This window comes from Equus przewalskii, chromosome 5 (assembly GCF_037783145.1).
Source record: "Equus przewalskii isolate Varuska chromosome 5, EquPr2, whole genome shotgun sequence".
Classification (NCBI taxonomy): Eukaryota; Metazoa; Chordata; class Mammalia; order Perissodactyla; family Equidae; genus Equus; species Equus przewalskii.
Window position 1 is genome coordinate 66,965,453 of NC_091835.1, and position 18,706 is coordinate 66,984,158.

Below are 18,706 nucleotides of genomic sequence, written 5' to 3' on the forward strand. Positions count from 1 at the left end.
CTCTAAGCAGTAGGCTGAAGCTCTTTAAGGCAACTCTCCTGGAGAAAGAGCAAAGTCTTTGGATTGCACTCAAGGTGGATCCCTCTCCCCACCCTAGTGAAGCAACATGGGCGGGAGGCCCTGTCAGTGGGTCAGAGGCTGGCAGTTTCCCCCATGCCAGCCTTCCGCGTTTCTCTCACACTATTTCTTACCCTGTCCTCTCAATACGCTCTGCCAGGTGTCCAGCCTCTTCACCCTCAAAGGCAAATGAGTCTGGCGGACCTGGTTCCTGCCTAACCTCAACTGTGCATGCCTCCCCTGGCTCCCCCCAAATTTCCAATTATTGCAAATTTGCCTAGGGAGTCAATTCACAGTCACCACCACCACCTCAGGCTCCAGACTCCAGTTCAGCACTGTCAGGGTCTCCCAAGAGCAGGGCCAGCACTTGAACGACCCTGACAACCCTGAGACGGAGGGCCTCCTTAAATGTGCATCCTAGGCCCTCACTGCCTCACCCCAGGCATGGCTCTGCTAGGCACTCTGCTGCACCCCTGCACCCTCCCTTCATCCCAGTCTCCAGGTTGGGTTGAGTTCCTGCTGGCTGACTGGTGAGTGACTTCTGAGAGCCAGAACATCAGGAGGGAAGCAGGGAAGCCTAACTTGTGGCATCTGGAGGCTTATATTTTGGGAGGGGTGCCAAGGGGGCTTGCATGAGACTGCATGACTCCCCCCCTCCACCAGCTGTCTGGTGTCACCCACTCTGTTGCAGCCCTTTTATCAAGAGAGAAGAACTAAGAATGGAGGGAGGAGTAGAGGAGAGGACCGAGAGAGGAAATCAATGACACAGCCAATACATCCTTTATTCAACTCACAGGGACCATAAAGAGCATATTATAGATCCCTAAGGATACAGATGAAAGTCCCCCATTGGGTAATCCTTGGGAAGTTCACAGTCCATCAGAGGGAACCAAGTCAGACAATGGCTAGAAATCTGGCAGGCACAGAGCAGATAGGTTGGATGGCAAGTGGGTATATACCCGCAAAGCTTCCTGGAAGAGGCGCCTTGGCACACAGTGTCATGAGGCATTGTAGGAAAGTGGTGGCAGGGGAGGGCTCAGCTGAGGAACATCCTGAGTACAGGGACCATGGTAAAACTAGATCTCACAGGCCTGGAACAGCCAGTGCCTGCCATGTAGTATGGACACAGAAAATGGCTTGTAGAATTGAGACTGATTCTCAGGAGCCACAAGAGACAAGAAGGGACTGAGTAAATCAAAATAACAAAAAGTAGAAGGCCACTTTGGAGGCTACAGGGAAGAAGAGCCTGTAGAAAATGGAATAAAGGGCCTGGATTTGGCACTACTGGCAACCTTGGCCAAATCTGGATGTAGGGACGTGTGCATGAGAGAGAGAAAGATGTAGAGTGGTGAGATGGCAGCTGAGCTGCTACAGCCAAGCTAGGAATTTGAGGGACGAAAGTGGGAAGTTTGAGGAATGACTCTGCTTAATAGGCTTAAAGCTGACAGAAAAGAAACTGGACAACAGGCAGAGAGACAGAGAGCAAGTGGGCTCATGAGGGAACGGAACTGGCCAGAAGCTTCAAGAGAGAAACTCTGATGGAAGGAGAAGGATAGGGATTGGGAAGAATGAATACCCTTGGGAAGGTGTGGCATTCCCCAGGCAAAACAAAATACCAAACCAAATCACCTGAAAAAGAGAAGTGGGAGTGAAGACTGGAGGAAGAGCCCCGCTTACTGGGAAAACGAGAGTGGTGACAGGAAAGGAAAGAGGGAGAGAGCCTGAGGCCTGGAGTTGAAGAAACCCATAGCCAAGCTTCTCTGCCTTGGAGAAGGCGACTCCTGACCTCGCCCAAAGAAACTTAAGTTCACTCTAACCTTCTGACCTTGGAGATCCCCACAGAGGTGGGAGGTTGGCAACTGTCAGTTCACTCCGCCCTCGTGGGTGTGCCCAGGAAAGGAGCTGGAAGAGGTAATAGGGCCATGACCTACAAGACAGATCCCTTCCCACAGCCTGAATTGGACAGAATTTTAAAAGCAGGAGAATGCATTTTTGACATAGGCGAATTGGTTACCGCTACCTAGTAAGCAGAGTCTGGGTTCAAATCTCACTTGTGTCACATCTAACTAAATGATCCTGGTTCCTTCTTGTGTCCCAGGGGTTCTCTGGTGCTCCTGTTGCCCTGCCCATAAGGTAGGCCAAATCATCATTAGAAATCCCTTACATGGCACCTTATTGGTGTTCAATGCAATTGTGAGATTGGAAAACTTGGGTCCTTAAGGGCTTGAGACAGCTGGCCTTACACTCTACCTCTGTGCTGAATGCCTACCCTGCTTGTCTCCAGGGCAACTTATTAGGCATAGAAAAGAACCAGATAACTAGCAAAGGAGGACCATTTCCTTGGGTGTCAGCTTTTCAGTTTTACATTGGATTTCCCTTGAGGTATCTGCTCCTTTTTGTCCTTTCAGATTTCTGGATGCACAAATCCTCAGTGCCCATTTTAAAAGCTCCAGCCCCAGCCAATCACAGCAGCTTGGTAGTTGCCCCACTGGTTTCTGAAATTGGTGACTAACCCAGTCCTTTCACTAATTTAAGGATGAAGACCTTTGGACTCAAGGGTAACACAACTGAGGAGTAACTAGCCTAAAGAAGTTGCAGAAAACAAATCTGACAAGAGAAGTGTGAAGAACCCCTCTCTCACCATCTGAAGAGGGTGAGGTACCACTGATTGAAATGGAATTTGAATCTCCTAGCCAGTGGTTCTCAAACTTTAGCACACATTAGATACCCTGGAACGTATATTAAAAGACTGATTGCTGGGCTTCACCCCCAGAGTTTCTGATTCACTTTGTCTGAGATGGAGCCTGAGAACTTGCATTCCTAAAACAAGTTCCCAGGTGATATTGATGCTGCTGGTCCAAAGACCACATTTTGAGACCTGTAACCTAATATAGCACTCCAGGGAATAGAAGGAAATTTTGCCATCTCAGGATCTCCAAGGGGTCTAAGGGAATAGATTTCACTTTTCTGTTATTGCCCAGCCCCGCTCACCCCAGTGCATGCATCTGAATAGAGATGGAAAGAACCTGTCTTCCGGCATCTCTGGTTCTTAGTCAGGGCTCTCATTGCCCTTGATGGAAACAGGAAACAGTGATCTGATTGCAGGAGTGCTGGAAGGGGAAGGATTTTCTCCCAAATTATCACCCCTTTAGCTCCCTGAAGGCATAACATCACTCTAACAAGGGAAAAGCTTTTCCTTCCACTTACACTATCAGAGGTAAGGCTTAAAATGTAAACAGCTCTGGGAAAAGATAACACTTTGGGTTATGTTCTCCAGTGTAAGGGATGCTTCGCAGAGATACTTTGACGGGGGTGGGGGATGGGGCGGGGAGGACACTTGGGCCCTGAATAGGGTAGAATCACCATAGAGGGGAAAAAAGGGACAGGCTCCTGAAGATGGATTTCTCTATTTTACATTTTGCCCAGAGAGAACACAGAGGGGATAGGGTGAACATGTGGCAGAGGGAGTTGGGAGGAAGATGGGAATTTGAGGCTGATTCCCTGTGGGAAAAAATCATTCAAATCTATTCACCCATCTAATGGCTGTTGCTTATTTTATTTTTTGTCCAAGGGAAGTGGTGTTGGACCGAGGTAGAGAAGACAGAAGTACACGAGAAATGACCTAAAGGGATGCCCCTTCTGCAGAAGCCCCTTAGACTCCTCGATACCTTTCAGTTGGGTGCTACGTACCTACTCTTGGGGCCTTCACTTTCTACCCTGACAATTACTAAAACACATCAAAGGCTGGAGGTTATCATCTGCTTATTAAGAGGTGTGATCTGATAGTATGGAGAGTCACCTCCCACGAGTCTTTAAAACAAGGTTTGTGAGGAGCTGCATTTGTCAGCATGTCATATCTTTTTTTAAAAAACAGAGTAGAATGTAAGCAATACCATTTAGTCATTAAAGACCAGACTATTCTTATACCCTACTGCCTCTGTATCTTAGTCCTTAAAATATTTAGTGATCCTTGCCTTGTAATTCTTGACACAAATATATATAATGACCATACTGGGTCAGGGTAACTTCCTTTCTTTGACCTCAGTTTAGTGATTCCACGGATGGGCTCTGAACCTGCTAAATGTGTATGCAAAATGCAGCAAATTGCTAATATGTATTTTTCTCCAAAGTGAGTTTATGATTTTTATCAGATTCTCAAAAGGGTCTGTAACCCAAAACAGATTCTGAACCATTGCTTACATATAGATGATTTGCATTAATTAATTGAGGCATAGTGGGAGGGTAAAAGAAATGGCATAGTCCAGTTTTACCACTGGAATCCATTACTTTCCTCTTACTTGGGGCATCTCCTAATACTGATCCTAAAACGCTTCTGTCTCTGAGGATCTAGGACAAGGCCACCATAAAAGCCTGGCCATTTTGCTCTATTCCTAGGAACACAGCAAGAGAAGTATGTTCCAGGCAAAGAGGGAAGGCCGCTCTGAGCAGCAGAAGGGAGGTGGGTGCTGGGTTGCTCAAGTAATATCCAATCTAAGAGGCCCAGTCAGCAAAATAATCCTATTTTCAGCTCCATCTGGGTCCAGGACTGAGGAGCTGTGATTCACCCAGTTTTTCCTAAGCAAATGGGACAGTCATTGAACTAGGTTGTTGCAGCTCACTTCCTCTTGCCTGTTTAATTGACCAATTGTGGTTGAGAAATAAGCATGTTAATGAAAACCCAGAATCTAAGCATTAAAGAAAAAATATCCCACTTCCATCCTCTTTGCTCTTCTCCCCCCCAAATCCCAAACTGCTCCTACATACGAGGTAACTTTTAAATTATAAGACTGGTATTAACACATCATCAATAAAGAGAAACAATGACCAACTCATCAACTAACAGATGCTACAACACTTATGCAAGTCCTGGAGTTAACAGTCTTAGAGTGGACATCTTCCCAGAATTGGGAGGACAACCAACCAGAAAGCTCATTACCCTGCACCAGCTGAAAAGCTAAACCATAGCCATTTCCCCCAAAGTTCTGTTTCTGGGAGAATGAGATCCTCAAGAATAACTCTGCTCCCTTGATGAGGCAATCAAGGTCAAACGAGAGTGATGACAACATCCTGCAACTATGATTCCTGCCCTCATTTCCCAGCACTTAAAACAAGACAAAAACCCCACTCGACACAAAGCTTCTATATGCACTTTGCTTGAAATCAAGAAAAAGCTTGCCTTACTGAGGATGTCTCTTTCTCCTTCCTCCCAGGCAAAAAGAATCTGTAGCCCAGAGAGTCAGATGTAGACATATATATCCACAGTTGCCTTGACCTCAGTGATACTGGGGAAGGCTTTATACCTCGACGCCCACAACATAACCCACCACTTAACCCTTTCCACTAGGGCTCCCTTAATCATCGCTCAGGTTACTTCCTATCTTGAAACAAAAACAAAAAAACCCCATACAATCCCTACTACCCTCATCCCCAGAACACAACCGCTAGAAAATCTAGCTTGTACAGTATGCACTTTGCATGCTCTCTTCAAAGACCCTGCACAAAGATACACATAGACACATAAAGACACAGTCAAGAGGAGAGGGGTCTGTTCAAGGGGATAAAGTTTTTTTCTTCTGTGTGGGCCTGGGTTACTTGTGGGTATAAGGGTCATCTCTTAGCATTGTAGTGTGATCTCTCAGCTGGATATATGTATGTGCAGGATGAAGGGAACAGGAATAGGGGGTGAAAAGGTTATTCTATTTTTCAGCAGGTGGGGGTGAGAGGTGTGGATATATATTTGGATGATTGGAGTAAGGATGATAGACCCACCCAGGAATGAGGTCTGCCCCTTGGCTTTCATTTGAATATAAAAAGGGGGCTCTGGGTGCCTGATCACTATCTTTTTCCTGTTTCCTCATTACTCTCTAACCCAGTGTTCACCAGAGTGTTTCATGGAGTCACCAGTTCTGTGGGATGTGAGATAGAAAGGATACTGAGGTCAAATAAATTTAGGAAACACTGCATTAAAGGAGGCTTAACAATTTGTTCTGCTGCATAAGTTTTCAGAGCCTTTAATATGCCAGTAGAGTCTCTCTCTCTCTACATATAGAGAGAATATAAAAGTTATGGTATACAAATGTGATACTCAAAATATTTAACAACTGGTATGGCATAGGCTCCAATCAGAATGGACCTCAGTCATAAATTGCTAGTACCACTGTACCCTTGAGAATGGGCTCAGGCTGAATATCAGCCCATGTAAGCACTTGTTTCCCAAAAGTTTTGCCCAAAGGATTCTATTTTATGTGGTATCTCACAGAACTGGTGAGAAACGCTCTGGCCCAAACCGAAACCTCATCTTTCTAGGGATGGGGCCAGGGCTTATGAATCTGGCCACTGAGGTGCAGAAGAGGGGCAGCTCTGGCAGAGACTCCTGATAGCACCAGCTGACAGATGTGACCACAGCTGCAGCAGAAACAGATTTCAAAAGACAGATGTCCCTCTGTCCCAGCTGCTCCGGGGACTTTGTCCCTGATGGGTCAGCAGGTGCCTGTCCAGGTGATGTTTACGGCCGAAGCTCTTCTCACAGCGAGGGCACTGAAAGGGCTTCTCCCCTGTATGAGTCAGCCAGTGTCTCACCAGGTGGTGCCGTCGGCCAAAGCTCTTCCCACACTCGGTGCACACATGGCACTTTGGTGCTGGTGGGGCGCGCTGCCGTTTCCTAGCCCCAGGGCTCTCTCCAACCTCTTGGCCCTTGCAGGATTTGCCTTCAGCATGCACTCTCTGGTGGCTGGCCAGATGGGAGTTGCATCGGAAATTCTTGCCACACTCAGAGCATCTGCTGGGCTTGTCATGTAGGTGGGTTTTCTGGTGCCGGATCAGGTGATGTCTTCGCCCGAAGCTCTTCTCACACTTGAGGCAGCTGTAGGGCCTCTCCCCAGTGTGTGTTTGCTGGTGCCTGGCAAGGTGGGAGCCCCACACAAACTGTTTCCCACATTGGGGGCATGTGTGCGGTCTTAACAGGGAATCCATCTCTGTGCTACACAGAAGGTTTGAGAAGCTATCTTCCTGAAGAAAAGGTGGGCCTAGGAGCATTCCTCTGGAGCTCCTGGACATGGAATCCCAGCTCTCATCCTGCTCTGGGTTCCAGAGCACAGTATCTTCGGACACACTAGATAACATTCTGGGAGGTTCTGCTTCTAGTTCAGGGGTATCCCCCTCATGCTCACTTCCATCTCCTGTGGAGAAGGGAAAATACCGATCCCAAGAGGGGAGTCACAAGAGAGTACCCCAGGAGCCAAGTCACAGGGAGGCTGTATGATACCTATTAGGGGCCTAAACCTCACCCCAGGAGTCCTGAGAAAACAGCTTCTAATGTTGTACAAGACAATGCAAGACATGTAGAGGTTAAAATCCTAGGTTTAGGAGGCAGAGTACCCAATTTTGAATTTCAGCTTTCCCATTTAATGTCTGTAAGCCTTCATTTCTTCTTTTGTAAAATGGGAGCAATTATAATGTAGGTGTTATAAGGTAGAGAGCACAGCAGCTGCACATAGTAAGCACTTAGTAAATGGTCTTATGTTATTGTTGTTATTTCTTTCTTTTATTTATTTACTATTAATCACCATCTTCCTGCCTAAGCACAGATGGAGAGAGTTACGGAATGTGCTGCAGTCATCACTGGCTGGGTGACCACCTGTCAGCAATACTAGAGACTCTGTGGAAGGCGTTTCCACAATGGGTGGGAGGTTGAACAATAACAACAACAATTAACATTTATTGAGTGCTTATTATGTGCCTGATACTGTTCTACTAGGCTAACATTTTAAATCTCACAATAATTTAAAGATCAGGAACCCAAAGAGAGGTTAATTACTTTTCCAAGGTCCCACAGGTATGGTCCTGGATTCAAATCCACAAAAGTTGGCTCCAGAGCCTGCCTTCTAAACCTTTCTGCTTCACTGTCTTGCTTTTGAAGAAAAAGATCTCTAAACCCTTCAACTCTGTAACTCTCTGAGGCAGAGGAGGGATCAGAAGGACATGTAATGATGACACTCCAAGAGGGGTGAAGGCAGTGGCTGAAAGTCTATTCTAGGTCCTTACCTGTATATGTGACCCTCAGGATGTCCCTCTCCTCTAAGTCCTGGGGGTCAGGGACCCATTGTTCTTCCCCTCCTTCTAATTGAGAAAGCATGTCCAGTTTGGGAATTGGAAATCCTGCCCACAGGAAAGGAAAACAGAGATGGCAATGAGTTCAACTGGTAATATTATATTTCTGAAAAAAGCTGTTTTTTAGATTATTCCTTGGAACTCTAGATAAAAGAAGGCCAGATTCAGACCTCTCCCTTGCCCCCTCTTCCCATTTTTGTTAAGTCCCTCTTCTTTCTTCTATAAAATCACACTCTTTCCCAATGAATCTGTTCTCTTCCAATCAAATTTCAAATACCTCCAGCCCAACTGTCCTTTCTGGTCATAACTTCACATAATTAGCCTGACTACAGCTGTCCCACCCCCTGCACTCCCATCTTACCCTAGATGGTTTCTGAGTTTCCAAGGACTCAGTTCCATCTCTTACATGTCCTCTCTATGCTTTGTAAGAACATCCCAATTCTCAAACAAGAAGAGTCTAAAGTCCTCTTCTCTATAATTCAGCATTATTTTGCTGTTGTTTTTAAAAAATGACACATCACTTCCATTCTCCTTGGATTAGGCCTACTTCTTTTTCTTTGGTGGGAACCTAGACAGATTCCCTGCCAAGGAATGAACCCTAGACAGACACTGCCCAACATCCTTGGAGCAGATGGCTCCATCCTCCCAGAGTACAATCTTTTAGTGGCTGGGGAAGGTCATGCTTACTTAGAGAAACCACTATCCCACAGTTTTCCTGCATGACATATTCTCCATAAAAGTCTGTCTGAGAGGGGTCCAGGCTCCGCCACTCCTCCTGAGAGAAGCACAGTGACACATCCTTGATGGTTACCAGGCCCTGAAACAAAATATAGCCTGGTCAGCAGCTGTTCCTTAAGGAAAATGTGTTCTTAGTATAAAAGGCTCATGTAGGAGAGGAGAGAGAGCAGGAAAGGACCTAGAAGAATTGCCCAGAGGTCCCTCACAGTTTTGGTGAAGGGGAAATGAGGAGAGGGGTAAAGATAATGGTCAGTGAGTGAGGATAATGTCTATAGAGGAGCTTCCCAAGTGGGACCCTGAGAAGTTGGAAGCACCACAAACTCATTGCTCTTGTTTAACTACAGGTGTCTTCCCAGTCTCTTCTCACCTGTCTTATTCTTTTCATTGCAAAAATTGTGTACTAGCTCCTCCTTACTCCACTTGACCTTTCCTTTCCTATCAGCACAAAATGATACAGACAGAACATTCTTTCTCTCCCCAACCCTGTCATGCCATATCCTTATCTTTCGAGGCAGCATAGTATGGCAGTTAGGAGGCCAGATTCTGGAGCCAAATGACTCCTAGCTCTACCACTTATTAGTAGTGTGACCTTGCACAAATGCTTCAATCTCTTTCTGCTCTATTTTATCAACTGTAAAATGGGGACAGTTGAGTCTCTCTCAGGGTTAGATAAGTTAATATACATGAAGCACTCAGAGAATAGCAAGCATGGTAAGCACTCTGGGAGTGTAGCTACTACTATTATTATTATCCTTCCATGGCTCTCCCATTGCCTCTGAATCTACACCTATTTTTCTCTCTCTTGCTCTGCCCCTCTTTACATCTTTCTATCTTCTCTTTTTTCCATAAATCTCCATCATCCACCCAATCCTGTCCACTTTATGTTCTTTCAAGCTTCCTTCAGGTCCTCTTAATTTTTCCAGATTTCTTTCTTTTTTTTATTTTAATTTTTGCAGGGGAAGATTTTTCCTGAGCTAACATCTGTTTCCAGTCTTCCTCTTTTTTTCTTCCATTTTTCCCCCCGCAAAGCCCCAGTATATACAGTTGTATATAGTTGTAAGTTCTTCTGGTTCTTCTATGTGAGCTGCTGCCACAGCATGGCTACTGACAGACAAGAGGTGTAGTTCCGTGCCCAGGAAGCAAACCCCAGGCCACCGAAGTGGAGCGTGCCAAACCTTAACCACCAGGCCATCAGGGCTGGCTCCCAGATTTATTTCTTAAAGGACATTAATGAATTGTTCTTAAAATCCTCCTGTGGATAACACAGCCATACATTAAAAAAAAAAAAAAAGAAAACCTAACCTTTAGGAATTCCCCTCTTCTTGCTATGCCTCCATTCATTTTTTCAAGCGTATTATGAGCCCCTTGGAAAGGGAGAGAATCTGCTCAGTTATAAGATGAACATACTGATAGTGACCATGTGAAACTACAAATCAATGGGATGATGCTAAGGCTATGGAAAGGCAGCAGTGATGAGACCCTGGTAGAGGCCAAGGGAAGCACACAGCCCACCTGTGATCCAGCTGCAAGAAGTGCCGCTGCCATCTCCCAGTCTCCAGTGCTCCCCTCCTGGGGAATGGCAGGAACCCAGGGAGCAGACTGAGCTGGGGAGGGGAGAAAGGAACCATTAGAGATGGATCATCCACCCTTTCCCAGTAAGACCCTGGGCCCCATTTTAGAAGGGCTTAAGGGTCACATTTTGTCCTATATCTATGCCCATTGGTAAAACTCAAATGCATAAATGTAGTACAAGAGACCTTCCCTCAAGATGTTCTGTAAGGGTATTGATTGGTTCTTAGTAGAGCTTTTATGTCCTCCATCTCAAAAAGACTAGCTGTGATGTGAACTGATATCATTTGAATGTAATTTTCATCTTGCAAAGTGCATCTTACTGGGTGTGTTCTCCAACAGTAATCAGTGTTGCTGTCACTTCTTTTGTCTCCTACATTCAATATCACTAACCATGCACTTGCAGCACTGGAGGGAGCAATTATACAAGAAGAAGGAGAAGCCCCGTTATATGGTTTGCAGAATCCAGGAGCTCCTAAATTCCTGTGACGAGGGCCCAGGAAGAATGGACTAGTCCTGGCACTGGTTATGCTGTTCAGTCCCTAGCAATTTGGGGATCAACTATACTTTTTGAACAGAGATTAGGAGACTGCTCTGCGCTGTGCTTTCCACACACACACCCTCTGGGCTCTCACCCTTCTCCTGAAGGGACTGGGGCTCCTCTTCAAGATCACAGCACAGGTGCTCCAGGGGCTCTGGGGCTGTTCTCCATGGCCCCTCTTCCTGGGTTCCCCTTTCCACCTGGGGCTCTGCTCCATCCAGCTGGACATTCATTGACTCCCATCCTGTCCCCAGGGCTGCTGTCTGTTCTGAAAGCATTTTTGCTGCAAACCCAAACTGTGACCTGGAACAAATTCATATCAGCTGTCCCCATGAAAATGGAAAGAGGTAATATTCCTAAGGGAGTTATGGAGAGCAGCCCAGGGAGAAAAGATGAAAGTGGATAAGAGGAGCTTGATGGAAGATGAACTTTAAAAGCTTGATGTGTGTTCCAATCAACTGAGCCTGAGCCAAGCCTCTTGGAGGAACTAAGAAATGAGCAGGTGCTACACAGCAAAGTCACTAATGGTTATTTTGGGGACCTCATGGTAGAAAGAGAATATCCTTAAAAGGTAGAAGAACTTCATTTAAAAAAAAAGAATAATCTTGGAAATTGAAAAGTTATCCATTAATTTCAACCACTGAAAATACAGTAAAGTAAGCAATCTGGAAACATTCAGTAAGGAATGGACACAGACTTGCACTCAACAAAAATGGATGTAATCACACATAAGATTTTCTGTGACAAGCCCCATTCTCATTAATTAGTTTAGAATGAAATGATTACTATAGGTAGAAGTCTCAGCCAAAAGGCATATGTGTCATGAGCACACACCTCCTTTATGAGGCTGAACCAAATGGTGCCTCACTTAGGACAAGCCTCAAGAAACAGACCTATAACCTGTCACTCTGACGTAGACAATGAGAACTGGTAGTAAATGTGGTAGAAAGACCATTAACTTGGAAAGCAGGTGTAAGACTTGAAAGCAACCCTAACGGATAAGAGAAATTGTTGATTAGTGAGGCGCTTATGTCTAATTGGGAAAAGTGAAAAAGAACAGAAAGTGTTTGAACTAAAAGTGGAAAAAGGAGAACCAGTTGGTGCTAACATGGGGTGAATTAACAGCTCTGGGATTTAAGACACAGGAAAGAACCTGAGACACAGGAAAGAATCACTCAGATCTCATTAGAAAAATGTATTCAGTTTTTAAAAAGGGTATGGAGAAGCTAGAGTGTGTACATCGAAGAAAGAACAGTGAAGAAAGGGGTGGGAAATATGGCTATTGGGGAAAAGTTAACAATGATGGACACAGTTTTCTCTTGCCTAGGAAAGAAGGCTGATGAATGAGGCTACCAATGAATAAAAAAACAGATGTCTTCTATCTCTATATAGATCTCTTCTCCTGATTGCAAGAGAAAAGATTTAGGTTAGATAAGAAAAATTCTTAACAATAATCCTGCAGTGCACAGGACCAGGTTGTGGGCTCTTCTTTGGACATCTTAGGAGCAGGACAGGTCCCACTTGTGTTGTGATAGGGGCCTCCCTGCCTTATGGCAGAGAAATAATCTATGAGACTGCACAGAGTCCCTTTCTGCTTGGCAACATCATAGTTTTGTGATTCTTATTCAATACCCAAGCAGTCAGAGCCAGTGAAAGGCTTCCAAAAACAGGTCAGACCCTTGGTAACTATCCTGGCTCACTCACATCCATCCAATAATGTATGCAAGAACCAGGAGCAGAAGATAGGCAATGACAGATGCCAAGTTGTTTATTTTCTTGCCTATTTGTCTTTGACAAAAGAGGTAGGTGGGAATTCTAAGCCCAATACACAGGAAGGGAACAAATTCCCCTTTCATCTCAGAAGTCCAAAGATGTCTCAGGGCCTCATGAGAGCATCCTGGACTGATTCCCAGCTTGGGAGGTTTCCTTTTCCGAGACTTCTCATGAGAAACGAAAATTCATGATAAAGCAATAAAGGGAAACTTCCATTTTAGCTCTCTCCTCTGAATTCCAGCCCCTGTATTCGCTTCAGTTTTAACACATAAGGCACAGATTCCCCTCTTCACCAGAAGTCTTCCTTGTTCTCTAGCTCTCTTCACAAATCCTCCCTCAGGGCTTTTACAACTCTAGCTAAATATCTGGACTCCTGTCTCAAACCCATTTCTCCATCTTCCCAGAGTCCCTTGATGGGAAGCCTCTTGCTGCAGAGCCCAAGGGGCCAGCGGCAGCCTCTCCAGACCACGACAGAAAACCTGTGGAAGCGCTGGCAAAAATCTCAGCAAAGGAGGGGCGGGTACTTGTCCTCAGACTGCATTTCCCAAGATGTTCACTCGCAGAGCCAGCCCTGGGCAGTGGAGATGTCAGCCCTAACCTGGTTTCTCCTGGCTCCAGGATGATCCAAGGCCTACTGGAGGCGGGGTTCTCGGGCGTTCATTTCCCCCCTTTCCTCACTTATCTGGGCGCAAGGCACCTGCAGAAGTTAGTTTTTGCCGCGAGCGCTGTAGGACGGAGACAGGGCCCTGCTATGGGAATGAGGAGCCCAAGGGCACAGGGACGAGCGGCGCTCTGTCACAGAACCCCGGCCCCTGCCCCGGCTGGGGCGTGGGCGGGACGGGCGCCTGCTCCGGAGTAAGGTTGCTTCTTCCCTCCTTCTTGTCACAGTGCCCCTGGAGAGGGTCAGATTTCAGAGAATCCGAGAGAGGCAGAGCCGGAGCAGGGGAAGTGAGGTCAGAAAACAGGTTTCCCGTGAACTGGGGCATGAGCAAGTGGAGAGAAAGGAGCCGCGGGGTAACCTGTGCGCGAGTGACAGCGGCGGGGACCCGCGGGGCCTGACAGCGACGATGGGGACGGGGAGACAGGGCGAGGGGCGGGCACAGAATGTCAGTGGGACGGACCCCCGGGGAAGACAGCGACCCGGAGGCCGCGTCGATGCTCCTACCCGCCCCCATGGGGGACCGGGCCCCCACCCGCCGCCCGGGAAGCCAGGCGTCCCTCCCGCCAGCCGCGACTCCCTCAGGCCAGCCCCACTCACCCCGGTCGGCTTGGCCTGCGGCCCGGTGCCTCCCTCCTGGGCGCCGCCCGCCCCTCCCCTCCCCTCCGCCCTGCGCTTCGTCGGAGCCGGCGGCCGCCGAGCCAGCGACAGGCGGAGACGGCGGCCCGGCGGGCGCGGGCGGGGCGGGCACAGGAAATCCCCGCCCGCTTCCGGGGCTCGGCGGCGGCGGCGGCGGCGGCGCGGGCGTGGGGAGGGGCGGGCGCGGCTGCCGCGTCCCCCGCCGCCGAGCCCCAGGGGCGTCGTGGGCCCGGGCGTCCGAGGGCGGCCTCCCGGGGCCGCTCGCCCGCGCCCGCTCCCTGCCTGACCGCCTTCCGGCCGGGCCCCTCGGCCTCCCGCCGCGTCCTGTGCACACGGGCTCACGAGTTACCTCGACATTTAATGACCGGTCGTCGTGTGCCAGACAGTCGCTGTGGCAGCGATTTCTGGAGACAACAGTCTGGAATTCCTCAAGGAGCTTACCTTCTAGGTTTCAAGACAGCGAGGATGAGGCGCTTGAGAGGGCGTCGAGGAGGAGTCCCTGATTCTCAATGAGGGAGAGCCAGGCCGACTTCAGAGACGGTGCGGTCTGAAGTGGGCCTTGCAGCTACATTGTCCAGTTTGCGGGAGCCACTGGCCACATGTGGCTGTCCAAATGGAGATGTGTGGTGACACACACACCAGACTTAGGAGACAGTTAACAAAATGTAAAATGGATAATAAGCAGTATTTTGGGTATATTGGGTTAAATATATTATTAAAATTAATTTCACCTACTTCAACTTTTTAAATATGGCTACTAAAAATTTTAAATTATATATGTGGTTTGCATTATATTTCTGTTGGACAGAGCCACCTCAAAGCATTAAGATGAATTTGACTGGAAAAGATGAGAAGGGCCTACAAAACAGAATAAACACATCACCATTAGAATCTGTTTATAATCTGGAAATCACATCCATTATTTCGTCATCACAACAATTCTGTAAAATTTTATTTTATAGACTTAAAAAATAAGTGACTTATTTAAGGTCATAGGTGACGATCATTCCTTTAATATATATTTATTTTTTGCTATGTGCTGCGCGTTGTAACTAAATGCTGGGAGTCAAGGATCCGAAAGGAATTGTCAGTGGATTCAAGGACTCAGTCTGCAGAAACACGTCAACAAATATTTGCAATAAAATGTAATAGATGCTAAAATGGAGGAATATACTCTGCACTAGGAGCAAAGAAGTGAACACGTATGGGAGGGAGGTCAGAGAAGGCCTCAAGGAAATCTTGAGGCAGAGAAGAGTGGAGAGGGCTCCATAAGGAGGAAGAGGAGAAAGTGCTAGACATGTAGTTGGGAAAGGGTATACAGCATATTATAGAGTGGATCATAAGGTATGTGGGAGGAGTGGTGGAGCCAGGATTTGTTTCTTAGGTTCTAGAACTAAGTCCGGGGGTTCTTTTCATTGATGTTACCACTGGTGATAAATACAAGGTGTGTTAATTGGGGTAGGCTAACAATACCAATATCTCAGTGGCTCAACACAATAAAGGCTTATGTTTTGTGCAAGTCACAGTGTGTAGCAGTTTGGCTGGTGCCGGTGGGTGGGGCGTCTGCTCCTTGCAATCATGAAAGGACCAGGCTGCTTCTATCTTGTGACTCTGCCATCCCCTCTTGCCTTAGACTCATCTAATCTATGGGCCTCAGCTGAGGAAGGAGAGCTGTGGCTGACTTGTTGGAGATATCAGGGGCCAGCCCTGGAAGTGGCATACATCATTTTCACCCCATTCCCTCAGCCAGAATTAAGGTGCATGGTCTAACTGCAGCGGTGGCTGAGAAGTAAAGTATGCGTGCCTGGTGGAAAAGGAAATGGCGTTTGGTGAACACTTAGCATTGTCTCTACCACATAATATTAAATTGAACATAACCAAGCACCTAAATCTGACTTTACTTGAAAGGGATATGTGGGGAGAGCTGGCAGATAGATATGAGAGGCAGCCCAGACTCTCCTCTCCTCTTCTCTGGGAAGCAAACCAGTGTGAGATTGTATCCTTAAAAAAAAAAAAAGGCAAAACAGGCTTTGGCCTAATGGTACTATTGTAGGTTATTTTTTTTTTTTTTTTTTTAAAGATTTTATTTTTTCCTTTTTCTCCCCAAAGCCCCCCGGTACATAGTTGTGTATTCTCCGTTGTGGGTTCCTCTAGTTGTGGCATGTGGGACGCTGCCTCAGCGTGGTCTGACGAGCAGTGCCATGTCCGCGCCCAGGATTCGAACCGATGAAACACTGGGCCGCCTGCAGCGGAGCGCGAGAACTTAACCACTCGGCCACGGGGCCAGCCCCGGTACTATTGTAGGTTATTAATATTTAATAAACATCTACCTTATGCCAAAACCTTGTTTTAAACATCACAGGGAAAAAATGTAAAATGCCTTTATATTATGCTTTGACATGCCATCTCTTTAACTACTGATCAACAAACTGTAAAGTGTAGATATTATCTCAACATGGGGTCAGGGGCATTAAGTGAGCCAAAAGGCGAAATTGGGAATTGAGCCCTGGCCTTAGGCTTATAATCAGGTGCACCTATCCAGAGTGGTAACTTACCATTCACAGTAATACATGGACAAGTCCAAACTCCTATATGATGTTACAGGGTGGAATAATTAAATATGCTATGAGTAGCAGGAAGATGAGTCTATATTTTAAGGCTTTCTGGTGGAAGAGTTTCAAGATCAGCTTTGAAGGCAAAATGTAGGAAGAATGTCTTGGATAGAATCAGAAGGCAGATATGGATGTGCTGTGGCCTGCTACGGGATGAAGACCACACAGATGTAGGAGTGTCTATTTAGAATAGAGAAGAAATGAAATGGGGAAATTGATAGAAAGATTAGAATAATGGGTCAGGGTTTTTTATTTGCCTTGTTAAGTAATAGGGAGTCACTATATTTAGTGTTATAAAGAAGTGATATACCTGATGGGTTTAATTATATCATTCTAAGGAAACTTGGTGGTCCAGGACTGCCCTGTTGATAGAGTTCAGATCAACAGAATGGGATGAGTTGGACCCATAGCCAGATTCTAGTGTGTGGAATGCAGAGTTCCTTAGGACACAGCAGTGTTCTTTCTGGGGCTCAGGGAGAGGTCCCAGACATCTAAGGTTCCAAGTTCTCTATGGGACTTCAAAAGACCTTAAGGGACTCAGTCTCTTGCCTGTCAGCCTTGGCTCCTTCATTTCTGAACTCTTCTTCTGCTGTGGTTTGAATAAGAAAGTACGATGCAGGTGTTCACCAGTTTAGGACTGTGTTATAAAAGTTCCTTTATTAGTCATTTGATTATAATGAATTATCAGCTTGGCTTATAAAGCCTGTTTGGCCGTAATGAAACTATACTTTCAACTGCTAATTAAAACCTAACCACCATTATGACACTGCTTTTCTTTCATTCAAAGTTTTGAAGCTTGATGTCAGAGATGAATTTTCTACCAGTAGGACAATGGAGAAATTTACTCATCTATGTCCGTGACTGTAAGGGAAAGAGGAAGATTGAGAGAAGTGTCAGGTTAGGACTCTTGTGGAGAGAAAGAATGGGGCCTCTTCTCAATAGTTAGTAATTATAACTAACATTTGTAGAGCACTTTACAAGTTACAAAGTGCTTTTGCTCACATGTGATCTTCACAACTCAGGGAGATAAATTATCTTTATCTCTAGTTTATGGTTAAGGAAATAGTGATTCAGACGTTTAAAATTGTAGAAACTCCACTTTTTTGTTCTATAATCCTGGGAAGATTTATGTATATAACTCTGTTTCCTAATCAATAAAATGAGTGTCATTATACCTACTTCATAGGGTTGTTGTGTAGGATAAATGAAGTGATGTAAATACACAATTTAATACATAGTAAGAATTCAGTAAATGATAAGACCTAGGAACTGAAGCTGGACAGGGGGTGAAAAGAGGATGGTAGTAGAGTGATGGACAGTGCAAAGATGGGATGCAAGATAAATTTTATTCCTGAGTCTCAGTTAGGTAGACAAATTGGCTGGAATGGAGTGAGCTGAAAATATAGGCGGCAGAGTGGGGTGCTTGAACTGGAGATTCAGGAGGGGTTGCGGTTGTTGATAATACCTGGGTATAGGATATGACTGAGAGTGAGTGCCCGAGGTGGTGGACACATCATTTAAGGTAAGAGAAAGTCAAGGAGCTGAGAGACTAGGGTGTTAGCATTGATAGTATTCAAAGTATTTAACCACCAGTACTAGCATGGGCATGGATCCATCAAAATGGATGTAGCCTATAATGCTGATGCAGTGTTCTGAAGGCACCAGCGGCTATGAAAATATCTCAGTATTTCAATAATCATACTGGTACAATGCAACCCAGGGCATGAGATGGATTGTCCACATGGTATTGAAGTCACCAGGAATGCTGATGGGGTTATGGAGAGTGGGAGAGCAAGCCAGTTGAGGGAGTCTTTAATGAAAGAGGGAGAGTGACTAGGAGTGTGGTAGGTGATAATAACAAGGAAGGGCAGTGTGTGGGAATGGTTTGATGGCACGGCTTCAAAGGAGCAGGACATTATTTAGAGGAGGAAGAAGGGAAATGGTACTTGAGGCAGCAATAAAGAGCAGAGAGAACACTTATTCTGCTTCTAACCCTAGGTGGTATAAAGC

At 46.2% G+C, this 18,706-nt stretch overlaps 1 protein-coding gene across 2 annotated transcripts; it reads right to left on the reverse strand.

Annotated features, from left to right (window-relative positions):
* Window positions 1-814: 814 nt before the first annotated feature.
* On the reverse strand, window positions 815-14,205 carry ZNF641 (zinc finger protein 641). Of its 2 annotated transcripts, none has more exons than XM_070621152.1 (6): window positions 14,046-14,205; window positions 11,109-11,317; window positions 10,417-10,508; window positions 8,854-8,983; window positions 8,101-8,214; window positions 815-7,235 (listed from the first exon to the last, which is right to left on the reverse strand). In XM_070621152.1, the coding sequence occupies exons 2-6, from the start codon at window positions 11,290-11,292 to the stop codon at window positions 6,481-6,483; spliced, it is 1,275 nt and encodes a 424-aa protein (XP_070477253.1). In that variant the 5' UTR covers window positions 11,293-11,317; window positions 14,046-14,205; the 3' UTR covers window positions 815-6,480. The 2 variants fall into 2 exon arrangements, with proteins under 2 accessions (XP_070477253.1, XP_070477254.1); XM_070621153.1 differs by having other exon boundaries at window positions 13,386-14,052.
* Window positions 14,206-18,706: the final 4,501 nt, after the last annotated feature.